At 39.4% G+C, this 20,027-nt stretch overlaps 1 protein-coding gene across 2 annotated transcripts in view; it reads left to right on the top strand.

Moving 5' to 3' along the window:
* pdgfd (platelet derived growth factor d) overlaps positions 1 to 19,522 on the top strand; it is a 61,907-nt gene extending 42,385 nt beyond the window's left edge. For both annotated transcript variants that reach the window (XM_074641855.1, XM_074641856.1), the window contains exons 5-7: positions 2,327 to 2,540; positions 12,332 to 12,549; positions 16,596 to 19,522. In XM_074641855.1, the coding sequence (XP_074497956.1) occupies positions 2,327 to 2,540; positions 12,332 to 12,549; positions 16,596 to 16,730 (567 nt within the window). In that variant the 3' untranslated portion in view covers positions 16,731 to 19,522. The remainder of the gene's footprint in view (positions 1 to 2,326; positions 2,541 to 12,331; positions 12,550 to 16,595) is intronic.
* The last annotated feature ends 505 nt before the right edge of the window (positions 19,523 to 20,027 follow it).

Genomic DNA, 20,027 nt, shown 5'->3' with positions numbered 1-20,027 from the left:
TTGCAGAAACTGTTTACAGCACAGATAATGTGATATGTCAACAAATACAGCCTACCTGCCTTCCAACCCTGTCATCCCACATAAAAGTGTCTTTTCAAGCCCAACGGGGAACAACAGCCACACTAATAAATATGACATATGGTCCATTTGCATAGGCTAACACACACCCACACACAGAATACATGCATGCATGTATGCACTGTATCTATTATGCATGAAGCCTGAGATGTAAAGTGACATGCTTCCACAGACTAATGTTTTTATAAAGAACATAAGTGTAATTTTTGTGTGTCCGTGTTTACGAGCGATGGGGTTCAGTGACATATGTGACCGTAATAATTAGTGTGCGTTGGGCTGCGTAGCAGTTTTTCTGCATGGATTGATAATGCTTATGTGTGGGTGTAGGTTTTCGGTGTGTATCTATGGATATGGCACTTCCAGTGCAGATGGGATGTACATGTGTGGCTTGTTGGCCTCTTCGACTTTATATTCAAACGGCGCTCTGAAACACAATCTGCTCCGTGGATGATTTGTGGTCGTTTTACATTAAGTTCATGTCGGCAACTGTTTCACATTACTGAACAAATACAAAGTCTGATACATTCATTATAATGAGGATGATGATATCTTTTTAGCTCTCAGCCTCTCATTGGTTTCTAAATCCTTACTTCTACTTACTACTTTACACAATGTATTTTGAAAGTATGTACAAATTCAATATGTAGTTCTTTGAAAAGTAATTTAATGGAGCTTTTGACTTTTGTCATGCCATTTTTTATATGAGCCAGAGAGTCACATTTGTATAGCATACTGTGACACTAAAATCATTTATTATAAGTTATACTGAAAGTCCCTGTATTGAAGCTCTTACAATAAATGTTAACAAATGTTAAGTCTCAGAGGTGTACTTCAGTCCTCCTGTTAGCTTATTAATGAATCCAGGCTTTTTCCATCCAAGTCTCCTGGCATCTCGTCATCAACTCCCCTGTGTCCTTTGACCTCTATGGAAGTCAGTGCTGATTATGGCAGCTAACGTCACAGGCGTAATAGTCCTACATGCTATAAGAATTTGATTGCAATTGCGTCCTAGCCAGATAAATAGCCTGCAGCAGGGAGCAGGAGCCATCTAGGAATCATCTAGTCTGCAATATGAGAGAGATATGAGGGCGAAAAACTAACAACACATTAAGGGAAATCACATTCAGAAGTATAATGTGTCATATTATATTATGTATATTATATTATATATTATATACACATTTAAATAATAAGAAAATCTCTGTTTAACACTCTTGCTTATCTTTATTTTATTTTATTAATCTGTATCTCAGACTACATGTTGACATTTACACAAATGGTGAATGACTGTTTGATATAAAGTTGTATTCAAATGTATTGTTGCAAAATGAAAATGAAAAAAGTATGAAATGATTACCGATTTAGGAGGACTTATGTTGTTGAATTTGCACAATAATGATAACAGGTTTGGGTAAGAAATCTTATTTTTTAGGCAAAGTAAAGCTCAGTCAAGTATGTAAAAGGATTTCTAGCATTTGTTTAAGTTCGAGTCAAGCTTAATCTCACACCCAGGTTTGTTTATGGACTGCGGTCACTGCATACATATGTGGTGAAAGGCTGTATACAGGATTTCCATCACAGTGTGCTACAGGCTAAATGTCAGACTACTCTCATATTTACGTGTTGTATGAGTGCATGGAGAGTATTTATAATCACAGCAAATGCACCATTTTAGTGTTTTGTAATTGAAATGCATTATACATTTTGAGGGAAAGAGCTACACTGTGGAGGAAGACTAGTGAACATCAGGTCAAGATGTTTCCTTGACATTTTTTTCCATTTCACTAAAAGCTCTGTCAGTATGACCAAAAGTGACTGTGGCAGCGTGGAGGTTATCTGTTATCTCTACATCTTCCCATGAACCCTTGGATACCCTTTCAATGCTTGCAAAGAAATGTTTCCTAAGTACTTCTCCTATCTCTGTGTATGTTGTAGCTATTGCTTCCAAATTTTATAAAAAACAATATTCAGGATAGCCACCTGATTCCCTACAAGACACTGCAAAACATCATTGTGATTGACTCTCCAGTAACCCTTTAAATGGGGTTGTATTATAGTTCTATGCAGCATAATAATTGGTGGAAGAAATCATAATATGAGCCACACATTTCCAAGAAGGTTTTGGCACCTGTGATCTCCCTAATGTCCTGTAGGTAATAATGTTATAAATCAACGACTGCTAAAGTTAGAATCGGCTCAAATGAATAATAGAATTCCTAATTTTGTCTTCACTGTTTGCTCTTTGCAGGACGGTGGCGCAGGGCAGATGCCAGCGGCGGTCACACAGGTTCCTTTCTCACTGGAGGATTTGGACCGGACCATAGCGGCATTTGACACTGTAGAACAGCTTTTCAGATCGCTGAGCCCGGACACCTGGAGACAGGACCTGGACAGCATCTACACTCAAACACACATACACTATAGATCCAGGGCCTATCATCTGGCAAGCAGGCATAATAAAGGTAAGATATACTTTAGGTCTCCAAGTTTTACAAGCCATACATGAAACATTCATTGTGCAGAACACTAAACCCAACATAAATTATATGTCCCTGCATGACTGTGCTTTAAGTATGACGATCATCACTTTCATTTGGCTCTAATATAACTGCTGCAAGTGGAATGTGCTGACAAGACAATTTTACAATACAGAACTGAAACGTTGAACTATGAGCAGATATGATATAGATATGGCTACTTGTTGGATGCTATCAAACTATAAAGAAATAAAGAATCATTAGTATAGTCATAATTGTACAAAGTAGCCTTACAATTTGGTGTCCAACTAGCAAGAAGTCCATATAAACTACTAGTTTATAATATATTTAAAAGTAGTACTACTACTGTGGATGGGTAAATGCTGCATAAGAACAATTGTGTGATAACTAAAACAATGACCTGCAAGTGTCAAAAAGCTGTGTGGAGCTGCAGAGTTCAATCAGTAGTTCAACAGTACTTGCAACCAGTGGTGGAAGAAGTACTCAGATCTTTTACTTCAGTAAAAGTACTAATACCACAGTATAGAAATATTCTGTTACAAGTGAAAGTCTTGCATTCAAATCTTAGTTAAGTAAAAGTACAAGTATCAGTATCAAGATATACTTAAAGTACCAAAAGTAAAAGTACTCATCATGCAGAATAATATATATTATTGTATTATAATTATTGATGCATTAATGCGTTCATCACTTTCATGTTGCAGCTGGTAAAGGTGGAGCTTATTTTAAGGACTTTATATACTGCTGGCTAGTTTAATTTATAATAATACATTATCATTTAATCTGTAAAGTAACTCAAATTATTAAATAAATGTAGTGTAGTAGAAAGTACAATATTTCCCTCTGAGATGTAGTGGAGTAGAAGTGGAAAGTAGCAGTACATGGAAATACTCAAGTAAAGTACAAGTACCTCAAAATTATACTTAAGTGCAGTACTTGAGTAAATGCACTTAGTAACTTTCCACCACTGCTTGCAACCCTTTGTGAATGGGTTTTTCGACTACATGAATATTGAAAATAATGCTAAATGGGCCTTCAAAATTCTAATGAAGATCCCAAAGTTTCCAGAAATATTAAATATTTTATATTTCGCTTGGTGTAAGGATCATATCGATCAAGCAGATACTCTGTTGTTTTGCTGTGTGGATAAAGTTGACATGTATAAAGAGACATTTAACAGAAATATTTGCTATATACATGTGTTTAAATATAAGCACGGCATTGGAAAGATCGTAGAATTATATTACAGTAAATACAAGAAGACTTTTAAAACGACACCAGCGGACTGGTAGTGACATGTTCAGTTAGTAGAGCGGTGATGTTCTCATCCCGTTTTATTGTGCTGCAGATGGTGATCCTCAACAACTCTGCTGCGTTCACAGTATTTCGCTGCAGACTGGTGCAGTCGCGGTGTAATAGAGGGGGGAAGGAGCGTGCCGCCTTGTGCTGACCAAGATAGATCCACACAGCAGGAGGCCCATTCTCACATATTGCGCCATACATAAAACTCAGTGGCACAGCATTGCAGTGGACAAAGTCTGCGGCTCGGTAATTTGAGGTTGTAATGACTGCGTTATGATGAAATATAGCACAGGTGAGAGCCAATGAAAACATGCAAATGAAATGTTGCATATCCAGTGGTTGAGTGTAATATATATATATATAAAAGTAGGAGAAACATCTGTGTACTTTACTCCCCTGAGCTGAACATAGAAGAGTAAAAGAAATAGGATTAAAAGAGAATTCTGATGAATTCGGGTGTGAAAGTACATTTTTAACTTAAAGGTCACCTATTATGCAAAATGCACTTTTCCATGTCTTTTAAACATCAATATCTGTCCCCAGTGTGTCTACAGGCCACCATAGTATCATAAAAGACCATCCTCTCTCTTTTTCTCCTCCTCCGTTTGTCCGGAAATGGGTGCAAAAAAAAAAATCGCTTTTTTCCTTGTATTCTGACGTCATTAGAGAAATGCAAGCCATGTAAGGGTTTCCTGGTCGAACCAGAGAGAACCTTCAGTAGCTGACCCCGCCCCACAGCGCGTCACTGTCTCTCCTCCTCAACCTAACTTGAGCAAAGTCTGCAAGAACCAGCAGAACAGGCTTCATGTACTCCCATCATCTAAATATAACATGTTCTTTCACAAAGGCTTTCTGTAATTACACTGTTTAAACAGATGATATTTATATATTATATATATTTGATGTCATGCATGTAGCAGAGTACAGGTAGTAAATAGTGACTTGTAAGCAACACAACACATTTCTGTTTCACAGTCAAACTTTATTTGAGTTGACAGATGACAATATTAATTATTCACAGCATTTGTAATCATCCCACCTGTTAGTTAGTTATGTTAACATGGTACAGGAGAAAGTCTTCAGCTCTGGTAAACTATGGTAAGCTAAGCTCCGGTGGTCTGTAGTCATGGTAACACAGAGACAGCTACTACTGTAAATAATATGCCATTACTCTGATCTTCCATACATTTATCTTTTAGCAGAAATAATGAACTGACTACTGTTTCACATCTTCTATTTTCCACCCTGATGGTCGCTGTGTTTACACACCGTGTCATAGCGGTAGCATGTAGCTAACCCGTTAGCATGTAGCTACATGCTAACGGGTTAGCTACATGCTACCGGGTTAGCTCTGTATCTCCATGTAAACAGAGCCATCTGCTCTCAGCTGTCTGCTCTCCTCTGGGATGATTCTGTCGGTCATTTCTCACAGATGGATCTGTAAAGACAGACGTAAAACAGAGTGTATGTTTACGGTTTACAGAGTTGATGCAGGAGGTAAACACTGAGCTAACTAACAGAGATATAAATAGTATTATTTACCTGAGAGAAACCGTCAGGAAAACCTGGAATCTGGACCGCAGATGTTCATCATGTGTCGCCGATTTCTGATCAGATTCCTCCGGTAACGTGCGCTGGGTGAAGTTTCTGGTTTATAAACTTTAAAGTGGTTTATAAACTTTATTCTAGCTGCTATCTCTCCACTCGTCTCTCTGAGAGCTTCTCCGGGAGGGAGGGGGAGGGTGACGCTGTTGTTGAGGACGTTTGATTGACAGAAAACGCTGACCAATCAGAGCAGAGTGGGAGGAGACAGAGGCTACAGACACAGAAATCAGCACTTTTGGAAATGGGCTGAAACAGAGGTTATAGAGACATGCTGGAATGCATGATCTGATTGTTTTTTTGAAAAAAAAACTTCAGAGACATGGTTTGGAGGTGTCTGAGACCTATAATAACTAGTTTAAATGGAGTATAATATGTGACCTTTAAAAGAGATATATATATATATATATATAAATGAAAATAGGCTTTCTAGTTTTCTGGAAATATAAAAGCAACCAGCTCCTGCTCATATTATGATGCAATAACACAACGTAGCCTGACTAAGTTGTTGCATCATCAAATGAGTAGTTTGCCCTGTAGCTGGTCAAAAAGTGAGTCAGTGGCAGATATAAGGTGAAACAGGACCAGCGGTTCAAGGCAGCTCTTTACTATTAAGTCAGTGCCAACAACCTGGATTCACCGAGGCAATTGATTTTTTTATCCCTAAAATGCACAGAGATAGCCGATGTCTTGGCACGCTTATTACACACACATCACACGATCATGGGAGCGTGTTCTACAGTATAGAAGCATTCAAGCATTCAAGCAACAGACCCAAATGCTTTCGACCCTTACTCTCTCTCTCACCTGTGTCTCCGTATCCCTCTCTCTCTCCTGTACTTTCTACCCGAGGCGCTCTCCTGCTCCTTAGTAAACGTTTGGGCTTGACAGCAAATCCATCTCTATTTATCAGTGCATGTGTGTGCTCGGCTCGCATTAGAAGGCTCCATATATGGGGGAGTTTGTGCGTGTTGCAGCACTACAGAAAGGTGCATAGGTGCTGCAGGTCTTTGTACAGCCGGAGCTCTCTCTAATTGGAAATTCAACCAGTGCAGCGGAGCAGAAATATGCCACAGTCAGCAGCTTAGCTTTGTTTTCATTAAGACGCACACACTCAGTACCTTACACCCACCTTTGTTCCCAAGAAGGACACTAAGTCAAATCAGAATATTAATTGGGACAGGTTTAAATCCAAGTAACTAACACTTAAATAAGTTTACATAAAACATAATAATACAACCCCCCCCCATCTAAAACTTTAGGGCAGAATATATTCAATCATTTTCACGCACTTGTTGGTGGCTCTGTGAGTGACAGTCATTCTCACACTCTCAGTCTTTGTCTGTCTTTTTCTCATCCACACTCCCTGACAGGGTTCCACGCCACTGCTTTTCAGAGATTACACTTATTCCCCTTAAAGAGACGCAAGCTCGGCCCTGCAAGCACATGCACACACACACATACAGTACATTCACACATGACATATGCCTTCGTCCTCACTAATACAGTATAAATACACACCTTGCCCCCACGCACACTGTACCTGCTGTCCCCTGCATTTGGTGTTATAAGGCAGCATTGAGCCAAAACAGTGGCGGGTAACGCACTGTGCTTTTGTACCAGCTCCTTTTGAGGCGTAAACAAACATATATTCAGTGTAGTCCTAAATGATGAGATGAATTTGTAATACCTACTCCATGTTACACCATAGATTAGTTAAGGCAGTTGTTATTGGACCTGTGGTTGTTTGTAACATTGCAATTGTAATTCTTTAATGTCAAATGTGCAACACAAAATCTTGCATTTTGCAAAAAAAACATGAATGAATACTGCATATACAGCAGCAGGATATACATCATTCTGACAGTTTAACCTGAGACAACATTGCTATATCCTGAAGCATATCCTGCATTGCAGTTCTATAAATTTTTTAATTCATATTCCATAAAGCTTATGAAGGTGTTGTTGTTATTGAGACACGCATATGATGTTATTTTTCAAAATGGTGCTTTTCATATTCTCCATAGATTATTTTAGTTATCTGTTAACCAAAAAACATTTTGACATCACGATAGAAACAATATATAAAAAAATATTTACAATACATATTTATATAAAGCTACCCTGTAGCTGTAATGATCAGGTTTAAATCAGGTTGTACAGCAGAGTTTCATTATTATTATTATAATAGAGCAGCAAATTATAATTTTTTTATAGTTTTCTCATCATTTCTATGCAAATGAGCAGATTGTTGAGAACCTAAATGTTATGTCACCACTTCTCCAAAATACACACTAATAAATTCTCAGATTTTGCATTAAAGTGACACAGACACGCTCTTTGAATCAGTTGTCCTCATTTAACCTGTTAATACTCACACAAATGCAGACATAACCCCGTTTTCATTTAGCCGACTGTATAGCAGATGTGCACACAGCAACTGTCTCTAAGACAGAATGCAGGGATTTCAGAGGAGCGTGCAAACACAAACACAACACCTCTCACACAGAAACATGCACACACAGTCGCTCTCTGCTTTTCTTTATGCCTATTGTATCTAATATTTGTATGTCATCTTACCATGCAACTGAAAAGAGGCCTAAAAACACATGCTGTGAACATGAGCAATTTTACCACTTACTGTAGATGGAACCACAAATCAATGTTGTCAATATAAATGGTGCACTACCATGTATTACCAAAGCAACTGATTATACCGCCTGCTCTTCTCTCTTCATTGTTGTTCATTGGGTTACCAAATGCTTTGTACCATGAATGGAAACCCCCACAGCAAAGATTTCTTTTTGTGAACAATTGCTTATTGATTATCAATGCCATTAGGCTTCCCTTGACCCCGCTGCTTTGGTTTCTCTCTCTCACACACAGTATTGTACGTCAAGCAAATTCGTCATTGTTATACTAATGCTGAGGACATGCTATTTCCATTGTATGAATGATCTTTATTGTTGCATTATTGCAGCACATCTTAAGAGACAAGCCAATGCAAGCCAATCTCACCAAGTAGTACTGTAGCTGTACTGTAGTTCACAGTGAATATTGATTTCAACAAGTCCTTTATTCTTGTATTGGGTCGTAAATGCCCATTGCACTTCAATGAAGTGACAATCTAGTAATGACTTCTTTCAAGAAAGGATTATCCCATTTCACCCTTTATTTGGCTCTACATGCTTTTTCAAAAACGAATCAAACAATCAACTCCACCCTGTACTGGCTGTAGAAATGGCCCTCATATCCAAACCCTGCTTCTTTTTTCTTTCAGTCTCATAATGTATAAAGAGAACTGGCTACAACGTTGTAGGCAGGCTCCCGTTCATTCCTATGAGAGTTGCTCAGTGGCGCATAAAGCCAAAATGGCTCGACTCCCGAATTGATAAGATACTCTTATCTTCCGGTGATCTTCCGCATCCATTGGGCCCATAGAGTAGGCGCAGTAGCGTTTTCTTCAACTCCGCCTCCCAGCCCTCTGTCTGGGGCTCATTCACATGAAGGAAGGAAAATAACTAGAAATTTGTGAAGTTGATTTACCTAAAAAAAAAAATGATCTGCTGAGTTACAGACAGTGACAGACACAGAAGTTGTAGTACCCCCGTTTGGCCACTACGGAAATCTGCTTCAAAGCCTGGCACTCCTCCTGGGGGCTTGTCTCCACGCTGCTTGCTCTGTTGTCTTAATTTTCGTCTGGGAGCAGATCAAGCTGCAGAGGGTGTACAGGGCTTGGCCAGGGTCTGGGTAGAGTCATTCACTCATTCTGATAGCTCCTAAATGGAGAGTGGAGCCATGATATGCAAAAGAAAAACAATTGGTGATGCTGCCACTTTAACCCCGGTGTTTTGGGGACCCAGTGCAGCAAGCAGATGCCAATACTTGGACAGCAACCCATGGTATGAGTCCTGAATGAATAGTATCCAGCGTGCATAGGCTCAGTCCATCATCACTGCCTAAAGGTCAAGCTCTATCCACTACTCTGTTTAGTGCTTTTTGGCCTCTTTCTTATGGACAGTTGCATTCCAGGTGAACGCATCAGTGATTTCTTCTTGTCATGATGCTTTTGCTAAGAAGTTGCTCAGTCACCCTCTCCGAAAGTGGTTTCTGCAGGTATTGAAGCGCCAGACCGTGTCTATGTGTCCACGGGAGTGGGCGCCTCCCACGGTCCTCAAGGATGTCACTTCTTAACCATAGGTACCATTAAGGGTATGTCCTTAACATTTTACACACTTTTTTTATTAGTATAGTAAATAAATGAAACCAGAGTGAACAAATAGCATGAATGAGTTCAGCTTATACCGTCCATTAATGGCTGTTTTTTGAGAGCAAAATTCAGTTATACAGTAAAAGCTGTATTCAGTAAAGTTCATGTTGATTGATGGATCTTGCCTCACAATCCTCAAATGTAATGTTACATTTTCTTAAAAATGCAATCTAATCCAGTTTACTGTGACATACCTAATGTGGTATAGGCCTGCTTTGGTACGGTGTAATAATGTCACTCAAGCTGTTTTGAGTGAGGTCTTGCCTTCCCCATCCCCAAAGGGCTCCTACGTATAGAGTCTATTTACAGAATGAATAGGCTTCTGAAATACTTATTTTTCATCCGTGCTTTAAAAGAACAACTGCAATGTGCTAAACAATGGTGTGTGTTTTCACATAAATGCTGCCTCATTACTGGAATTTATACACAGGTCACAACTGAATAGTGACATCATGTTTCTCCAGTTTTTTTTGTCCAGTTACAGGCAGCTATTATGGGGGAAAGACAAGGATAGAGCTTGATAGGGCTTCATTCATACTCATAGAACTAGTGTTAAAATGTATAACTTTGACAACTTTTCTTTTTCAACAAGCAGATGAATCTGCACACAAGTGAAATCAACTCATTCCATTGAGATTTTAGGTTTTAAAACGTCAGTGTTTCTTTTATCCAGAGTAGAGTGACTCAGTTGTGCATTTAAGTGAAGCATTGAAACACTGGTTCAATGGCCTTGAGTAATCGCCACCCTCCGTATGGATAGTGTGGTGATGATCCTGCTGATGACCTCAGTGATGATAGCAGTCAATCTGCAGCTGATTGTTGCTCTTCTTCCTTTTCTATTCTTCCTCTCATCTCTTTTTTAGATTTTCTGTCTTGTCTGTACTTCAAACTATCTGTGGCCACTCTGCAGAATATGAGCCGGCTTGGGGAGTAACGGATTACATGGAACGGCGTTATGTAATTAGGATACCAAAAAAAAGCGAACTGTAATCCGTTACAGTTACATAAGAAAAGATATACATCAGATTAGTGATACATTTAGTAAAAAATGGGATTATTAAATGCATTTTAAAATAAGAACAATATACTACCATGCACATACGCACACATTACAACACAAGTCTCACACAATGGCCTCTTATGTTAGAGATAAAAGATGCAAGATATCTATCGCAAAGCAGTACGGTTTCCAGTTCCAGTTCATTGAGACTATTCTTTTTGCCAAGAGGCATCCCAGCGTGAAAAGACGGTTCTTATAAAATGAGCGAACCACTGGAAAGCAGAACTTACACTGTACCGTGATGTTGTTCCCCTTTTCTGCTTTAAATACACAATAATGGCAAAATGTCAGCATTTTTCTTTTCTCTTGTCTTTATTTGCATATTTGGCATTGAGTTCATCCAAAAGTAATGGAAAGTAATCAAGTTACTTTACTTTAATATTGTGATGCTTTGTTTAGGGTACCGAATACATTTTTAACAGGTAATTAGGGCTGTCAAACTTAACACGATAATACCCCGTTATCGCAAATTAGTTTTAACGCCACTAATTTCTTTAACGCATTAATGCAATCGATCTTCCAGAGGCTGTACCGGGCTCAATTTTAAAGCTAGAGTGAAGATACTGGCATCATATGAAACCAGAAAATGTTCAAAATCCATTGGTACCAACCAATCATTAATCATCAACAATCATGTGATTAATCGCAATTGAATATTTTAATCGATTGACAGTCCTAGTAATTAGTAATTGTATCGGAATAGATTTTTAAAGTCACCCTTCCAACCCTGAAAATATGAGCAATATAAAGTGCTCCCACACTACAAAGTGTATACACAGAAGACACATTCTTGGTCTCCTTCACTCCTTCATTTGTCCCTCATGCTAGAAAATCATTGGAAATGCGTGAGATGATTGTTCTGGTTCCCATAGTCACATTGAAAATATATCTTTGTAATCTTTACAAACATTCAACCACTTCAAAACCTGCTACAGTTTGGCCTCAGACTCTCCTTGTGCTGAGCAACATAAGCACATCTGTCATTCAGTCAGTGGTCTCTAATCCCTTTGCTTCTCTTTAAATTAGTTTGGAGCGTTGCAGGAAGCCAATGAACAAAGGTCCTATGTGCACAAACGAGGTGATTTTCTCCAAAGTGAGGACATGAAGAAAGACTGCGGTCAATACATTCAATCTACAATCAATTAATGGCCTCTGCTTCGTCTTCTGGTTCTCTCTCTTCTCTCCATCTGTTCCAGTCAATTGTTGTTGCAATTGTACTCATATCTAATAGTCTCTCTCTGCCTTCCAACCATTTTCATTCAATCAATATTGAGCATATTTTTTAGTGTGAATTACAGCTACTTTGCTCCCCCAACCCCTCCCGTTTCATTCTCCCATCTGTTTCCAACTTGTCACACATTTATATTAATGATGATACGAAGCAATAAACCAGCAATAATAAATTATTTCTCACCCTTCCTTCAGTGCAGTCCAAAGCCACCACAGAAAAGAGGGAACATAAAAACAACAAGAACCCAACTAATGACTTATTTTCTCTCCTTTTTCTCACTCACTGTCCAGTTGATCTGAACCGTCTCTATGACGACGTCAAGCGGTACAGCTGTACGCCTCGCAACTACTCGGTGAACCTGCGCGAGGAGCTGAGGGCCACCAACGCCGTCTTCTTCCCTCGATGTCTGTTGGTCAAACGCTGCGGAGGCAACTGTGGCTGCGGAACTGAGAACTGGAACAACGGCTGCTCCTGTCAGGCCTCCAAGACGACACTCAAACTACACGAGGTAGGTCTTATAACATGAAGACACACCGGTGGACCTGTCAAAGAATCACTCGAACAGTAATGATATGAAGGACGAATGGAAGTTCTCTCCATTATTAGTGATTTTAAAACAACGTCTTAAGTATTAGTAGTGGACCTCTGACCGTGCTGAAGCATTCCCATTTGTTGACATTTAGTATGTTAATCATTTGTTAGATATTCATACTGTAAGCACGGAGGTTTAGGGTAACTGATGCCTGATGATTATTGTGTTGTTTTACAGGCTTTTTTCTAGAGTTGTTCCGATACCGATATCAGAAATGCCCTCGATACAGCCTAAAATGCTGCATCGCGTATCGGCGAGTACGATCCAATATCGCGTTATATCATTTATCAGCTCATATAGACTACACAGGAACAACAACAACAACACATGTCAATCCCTACCCGATCCATACATCCTGCCCGATCAGTACTGCGCATGTGCAACTTTTAACAGAGATGAGAAAGAAGTGAGATGGCTCACTCGTTAGCTACTTCCACCGTCCGCTCCGGAAAAAACAATCACTGCGTCCGAAATCGATGATGACGTGTGAGCCATCTCGCTTCTTTCTCATCTCTGTTGAGAGTTGCACATGCGCAGTACCGATCAGGTAGGTGCTATTTGGCAATTTTTACACCGAAAATCTGTCAAACTAGATGATAAAAGGAAGTTCTATGGTATTCATTCTCTGTATGTATTGTTCATGTTTTACAAAGGGTTTAACCGGGGCCAGAACATACAACAATGGTAGCAATCATACCACAAATATTCAGCCTTCGGCCATTTTCAAACGGCAGAAGGCTGAATATTTGTTCAAGGTGAAATGTGTGTCAAAATACCATTTTAAATGCAATATCGTGGTGCTGCTGATGTCCGGGCCAACACATCATATTCTACAGACTTAAGAAAACATCTTTGTTTGGTACAGATCCCTGAAAAATCACTAATCTATCTAAATAATCATTTTAATATGTTTTTCAATGAAAAAAAAACTGATTTATTTCCGCCCTCCCACTCATAACCCACTTTTTATCTTTATTTATTTTTTCTCTCTCTCTCTCTCTCGCTCAACCCCTTACCACCACTAATTTCTCCTCTGCACTCATACCTACACGCACACCCACACACACCCAAACAGTGGATACCACATAACAAACAGATGTACATCCTCTCACCCACATACACACCCCCCAAATCAAAGGACTCATCACTTGTTATGTCTCTTTGCACTAAATATAAAAAATGAAATGAGAATAATGATGTAAAAATGATCATTCACTCTAATATCGCTAATCATATTGCAATAGCAATATCAGTCAAAATAATCACAACTATATATATTTTTTCAAAATCATCAGCCCTATAGTAAAAGCCTTTATTTCTGTGCATAATGCATTGGTATTGGATCAATTTACACTTGAGCTGTGCTGGAAGTGTGACAGAAAAGTGATGCGGCGGCAAACATGAGACTGACATGTCAAATTTCCAGCACATTTTAGGTGCGTGCCTGAAAGGGGCTAAAAAGATGGTGTGTAAGTAAGCGAGTGAGTGAGAAAGAGAGAGATACTGGGCGTGCAGCAGAGGCAGGCGCCGCATCAACAATGAAGCAGCACTGCACCAACAGCCTCACAATTTCTCCCTGCTCCTTTTCCTCCATTCGTTTCCATGTCGGCCTCCGTCTGCCTCTCTCCAATCTCGCCGTATCTCTCTCAGCGCATTGTTAGCATTCTATCACTCTCTCTGTCTCTCTGGGCTCCCATCATCCTTTCATTCTCCCCCCAATTCCCATTTTCAATTTATCCCTTTGCAATGCACCATTCTTGTTCTTTAAGCCTGTCATTCATTCTTTTCTCTCTCTTCCCTCCATCGCTTTGTGCCTTTGTTCTCGTATAGCTTCATTATTGAAACATGGTCCGCAGGGCGCTCTCTCTGTCTCTCTCTCTCTCGCTGTTCAAAAATCAAACAATGGAAATTTAGACAAAAGTGGGATTTGGGTTGTAATTGTGCTATGTGTATGTAAGACACTGTGTATGCGAGCATGAAAAAGGTGTTTGTTATACTGTACATGTAAAAACTGCTTGCATGTTCTCATGAGCATGTGCTAGTGTGTGTTTGTGAGAGATTTCCATCCTCCTCTCCTCGCCTCTTCTCGCCTCTCTCCTCACTGCTTCCTTCTCTGACTTAACTTCTAAAGAAACACATTATTACACACACTATTGTTTCAGTGCCGGGAAGTCCTCCTGACATAAATCACAAGCAGCCTTGCTTTCACTGAGCTTTGGAGGACAAATTGACTGCATCAGTTGTGGAACAATTTGTACTTCCACTCCATTTTCACATTGGTAGTGGCACCTGCGAACAATCTGGCCATCTGCAACAAAGTCAATTATAGTGACTAATTCCAACTATAAAATCAATTTCATTGTACTTTTAGAGACTCAGTGTAAACAGAACCTCTTTTTTTTGGCTCCACATTTCTAAATAATGATCCAACTTTTGTTTAAAACCACAACATGCAAACGTTTTGACATAAAAACCAGTGGTGGAATGTAACATTTACTCAAGTACTGTACTTAATTACAATTTTGACATACTTGTATTTTACTTCAATATTTGTATTTTATTCTGTGCTTCTTTAGATTTCTACACACACATTATATTCTTATATGATATAATGCAGTGCTATAATCTACAAGTATCCACATTGAGGAACTACAACATTAAAATGCTCATGTATGTGAGTAACAGAATAATAATAATTCGATAATAAATATAATACTGTGAAAGGAGCCATTCTGCATAATGAGTACTTTTACTTTTGACAATTTAAGTACATGTTGCTGATAAAACTTCTGACTTTTACTTAAGTAACATTCTTAATTTGTTTTAATTTTGCTTGTAATGGAGTATGTTTAAACTGTGGTATTTCGTAGTATCTGAGTACTTCTGGTTAAAATGTAAAGAGCATCCGGTATTATATCGGTCTATGCATATGTGTAATCTGTCTGTACAGGTTAAATAACGTGTTTTTTATGTGTCAAACAACAGTTGTGGAGTTAAAAAGTACAATATTTCCTTCTGAAATTTAGTGGAGTAGAAGTATAAAGTAGCAGAAAATGGAAATACTCAATTAAAGTACAAGTATGTCAAAATTGTACTTAAGTATAGTACTGATGTTTGGTACAATATGTTTTCTAAGATGCTATATACTGTTTTCTCTTTGCACAGTCAGCAGTCAGTCCCTTTGGCAACATGTCCTGGATGTTTCCCTACTGGGAAGGGCTCCAGCTCCAAGTTAAAAACAAATACGAATGAATGAATGTTAAAATAATACAGGAATTCCAGTGTGGTCACGTATGATTAACGAGATGAAGGGTGGACGGAAAATTGTTGTGTCATGGCCCCCAGAGTTTCACAGAACACCACTGCATTCTTCGAAACCTCGCTTGCTATCTAATCTATATTTTGACGTACTTTGCTTGCTTCAGTGTCAAGTTTTTTATTCTCCAAAACAGACTTTACATCAGCTTCACATTATTTTCTCTTCTTTCAAATTGGATTTATTGTCATCAACTACAATGAGACGGTAAAGTATTTTCAACACCTACCGATAATCATCGAGCCCTACGTCAACATTCATGTTGTTATTATGACTGGAAAACTCAACTGTTCTAAATGTTCCAAAAAACTGAAGCTACCCCGTGCACAGCGGTGCTTCTATTCTCCCCAGTAATGCTTCTCTCCTGGGTGCAGCTGGCTCAGCGTGAACCACAATAAACCAAAAGATATCAAAAGAAATCAAAACTCCAGCGCACACCAGGGTACTGACATAGACACCATTTTATCGGCAAATCACATTAAAAACAAGAACGAATTGTTCTGGATGTCTTGATATATCCAACTTAATAATACGGAAACAAATACGGATGCCTCATGTCAGCCAAAGTTTGTGGTTAAATCCAAATTGAATGGATGTTGTGCTATATTATTAATGCCCAGTGTTCATCCTTGCTGTCTTCTTCTAGGTGCTGAAGTATGCCCCAGAGGCCACTCTGCATCAGCGCCATCGGAGGCCGCGGGTGCGCTGGGTCATAGAGGAGATTTTCCTCACGCACCACGAAAAGTGCGAGTGTGCGTGTCCCTCCCAGCCCCCTCGCTGACACTCCCAGACGGACACATGATGCATCTGGAACTGTTGGACGAGTTCTTCTTTTATCTATTTTTTTGCAACGGACTTCATGTAATTACAGCAACGCAGACACACGTGCAGCAAAGAAGGAGGCAACAATTTGACTGGCAAACTGTAGCAAACACCAGTGACTTTTGTTCTTCCAAGTAAACCAGCTTCCTCTGTACACAGGCCAAACTTGTAAAACACATTTGTTATTTAACTTTCCTGCAACTTGGGAGTCTAAATTTTCTCTGTTTCAAAACTTTTTTCCTCCAAAAGACAAAACACGAGAGATTCTTTGGAATACAAAAAAAAAAATTACCATACCACACTATGAAAAAAATAACACCAATATTGTATCAAACTTACATTTACATTTGGATTTAAGGAGTTTAATGGATGCCAAGTTGATTGAAATTTAATTGACAACCTGTGTAAACAGTTTTTTTTATTCCTATTTCGTCTGTATGTATTTGCGTTTCTTCGTGTTATAAAAAGAGTGTTTATAGAAACTTCCGGCACTTCTAGTGCCAGGAGCATGCTGAGATGAGTGAGCGTCAGACAGAAGGAGGGAGGGAGAGGGGTTGGAACAAGTGTAAACCAAAATAACACTTTATCTTGATGTGAAATTAAGCTAACCACAACCCTCCACATCTGAATTGCACACTAACACACATTCACTTCTAAGCTTCTGCTCCTATAAAGACAAAAATTGTAGTTATTTATACTGAATTATTCACTGCTCTATTTTCCAGCGAAGCCCTCCTTTGTTTTGCACACATTCCTGTCTGCATATATGCACGCTTCCCTTTGTCTGTCCTTCCATCTGTATGCTTCCTGCTCTTTCTTTCTCTCTCACTGACTCCATCTCTCTCTCTCTCTCTCTCTCTCTCTTTCTGAAGCACACACTCCCTTCATCGCTCACTCTCTTAACACATCAAAGGAGACGTCAGATCGGGCTGCTGCGCCGTTTTCTGAGCGTTCCTGGCATTCCAACCGCAAACTGGAATTCTGCTAACACGGATAAAACCGTGATCCTCAGACCCTGAGCGCATACTGTAAGAGGAAAGAGAGTCTCTGGGCTCACAGAAAAAAAGGGACAATCAAGCCGCCTATTCGTAGATTACCAGCACTTCTGGATGAGAGATGAGAGAGGAGCCACTTTCAAGATATACAACATGAATTTTGCAGCTACTTCAGCGGTTTCAATCAGCATGTTCATATATTCAGATTTTTTTGTGTCAAGCTGCTTTTTTCCCCTCACGAAGATGCTCACATGTATAGCACAATCTGACCCACTGCTTTGCATGTCTGCAGCAACACCACAGTGGGAAAGAGATGTGTGGGAATTAGAGTAATGTTCTGAAAATAACAACTGATACTCGTGTGTGTGCCTGTTACAGCTCAGGAAGAGGTCCTTTTGTTTAAGGGGTGGAGGGTTACCAACAGTCTGTGAGAGCTGGCAGCCAATACAAGCATGGGAATGGTCGGCATGCGACTGTGCGTGCAAGTGTGTGTGTGTGTGTATGTGTAGGTATCAAAGCAATAGAGCAAGAATTCAAAGTAACTGCTTATCATTTCCAAACACATGACACAGCTGTGAGAAACAAAAGACGCTGTCATCAGTCATCTCTCCATCGACCACCCTCCCATGTGTCACACGCTCAGGCCCGCTTACAGGCCGGATTTACAGAGAAAATGGGATTTTACGCACTACTTTTGTTCTAAAGAATAAAATAAAAAATAAAAAAAAGAATAACCGGACACCGAGACGATTCTTCGGTCACAGTGAAACCAGATCAGCTGTGTGCCGGCGGCGCTTTTATGTGTTTTATGTGTGTACTGTAAGTCACAGGTTTTATTTGGCAGATGAGGGAGACAAAACACTCTTAAATATTCCAAAAAAGGTTGTGCGGTAGTCACATTCCAAGTAATTTACCCCCCAAACACACACACATAAAGTTGTTTTTGGCTGCAGTTCATCTTAGAAAGCAGCTTCACTTTGCTGTTAAGCTTTTGTCTTCTGTTCTCCAGCGAGAAAAGTTGCTTTCATTCCTGTGTGTGGCATTTTGAAACACAAAGATAAACACAAAGCTCGCACAGAGCGGGTGATTTGTTCAAATTTCACAGAAGTTGGCAGGTAAATTACCCCGTTATATTTCCAGTAGCTAACGAGCCAGATGGTGATTAGGTAACGTGTCATTTTCCAAGATGCTTTGTTGAAAAATTTATAGTTACTCTAGTGAGAGCTTTTGTGGAATCTGTGTGTTTGTGTGTGTGTGTGTTTGTGTGGGTGCGTGTGCATCCTGTGTCTGCCAGTTCGCTGGCGTTATCAGCACATTCCATTGTTGCATGCTCCGAAGTGACATTCCTCTTTTTTCCTCATAACTGGTTTGTTTTCTCCTCCAGTCCTTTACAATATAACCACATGTATTTCAAGTTCAGACATTTAAACCTGCTTGTGTAATTGTTTGGATGTTAGTTTGTTGGTCCATTTTACTTCAACTAAGAGCGTCAAAACCCCACGTTGGACACCTTTCAGATTATCATGCTTTGAATAAGATGTGGTTTCCTTCTTCTGATGATGTGGGGATTGTACTGTCGTGTTTTCAACTCAGAGAAAAGTTGTTTAGTTTTAGCAAAAGAAACTGATTTGCTGTATTCAGAAAAAATATTCGTGACGAAAACTGTATGCTTTACTTAAATAATTTATTGTGTCTTTCTCTATTGTTTTATTAAAAATATCAGCTGGTTGGTCTTGATAAATAAAGTGTTTCTAGCATCACTGCCTCCAGTGCTTTGATTTTTTTTCTCACCAAAAAAAGGCTTTTATCAGATGAAAATATGGGAAAACTGCCTGTTTGATCACCTGTAGAGTGTAATAGGAAATGTGTGCTGATTCAGTGGATGGAAAGAGAGTTGTAGAGAGAAACTGGGACAGAAGTAACTCATTATGAACACAAGCACAGAGAGCATGAAGAAGAAAGAGTTTGGAGGCAGAACAATGAGGTTATTGCTGTCAGACACATCCTAGCACACAACACACGGAGCACACGGGTCACCATGGAAACCAGAGATGTGCTTTTAAGACCAATGTATCAGTGGTAAATTAAGGAGAGGTCATTATTGCACCAGTCAAATGTCTCCCAATTATAATCTTCCAAAAACACTGTTTTGCTTCTCGAGTGTGCAGCAGCACCTTTACAACGCTTTGATCCTGTGAGTCAGCACCCGCCCACCCACATGGGAACGATTCAGGTAGCCTGATAATCAGACTGAATTTACA

The sequence above is a fragment of the Sebastes fasciatus genome, chromosome 7 (genome assembly GCF_043250625.1).
Source record: "Sebastes fasciatus isolate fSebFas1 chromosome 7, fSebFas1.pri, whole genome shotgun sequence".
Classification (NCBI taxonomy): Eukaryota; Metazoa; Chordata; class Actinopteri; order Perciformes; family Sebastidae; genus Sebastes; species Sebastes fasciatus.
The sequence above is the reverse complement of the archived record's forward strand: the minus strand, read 5'-3'. Positions and strand labels throughout refer to the sequence as shown.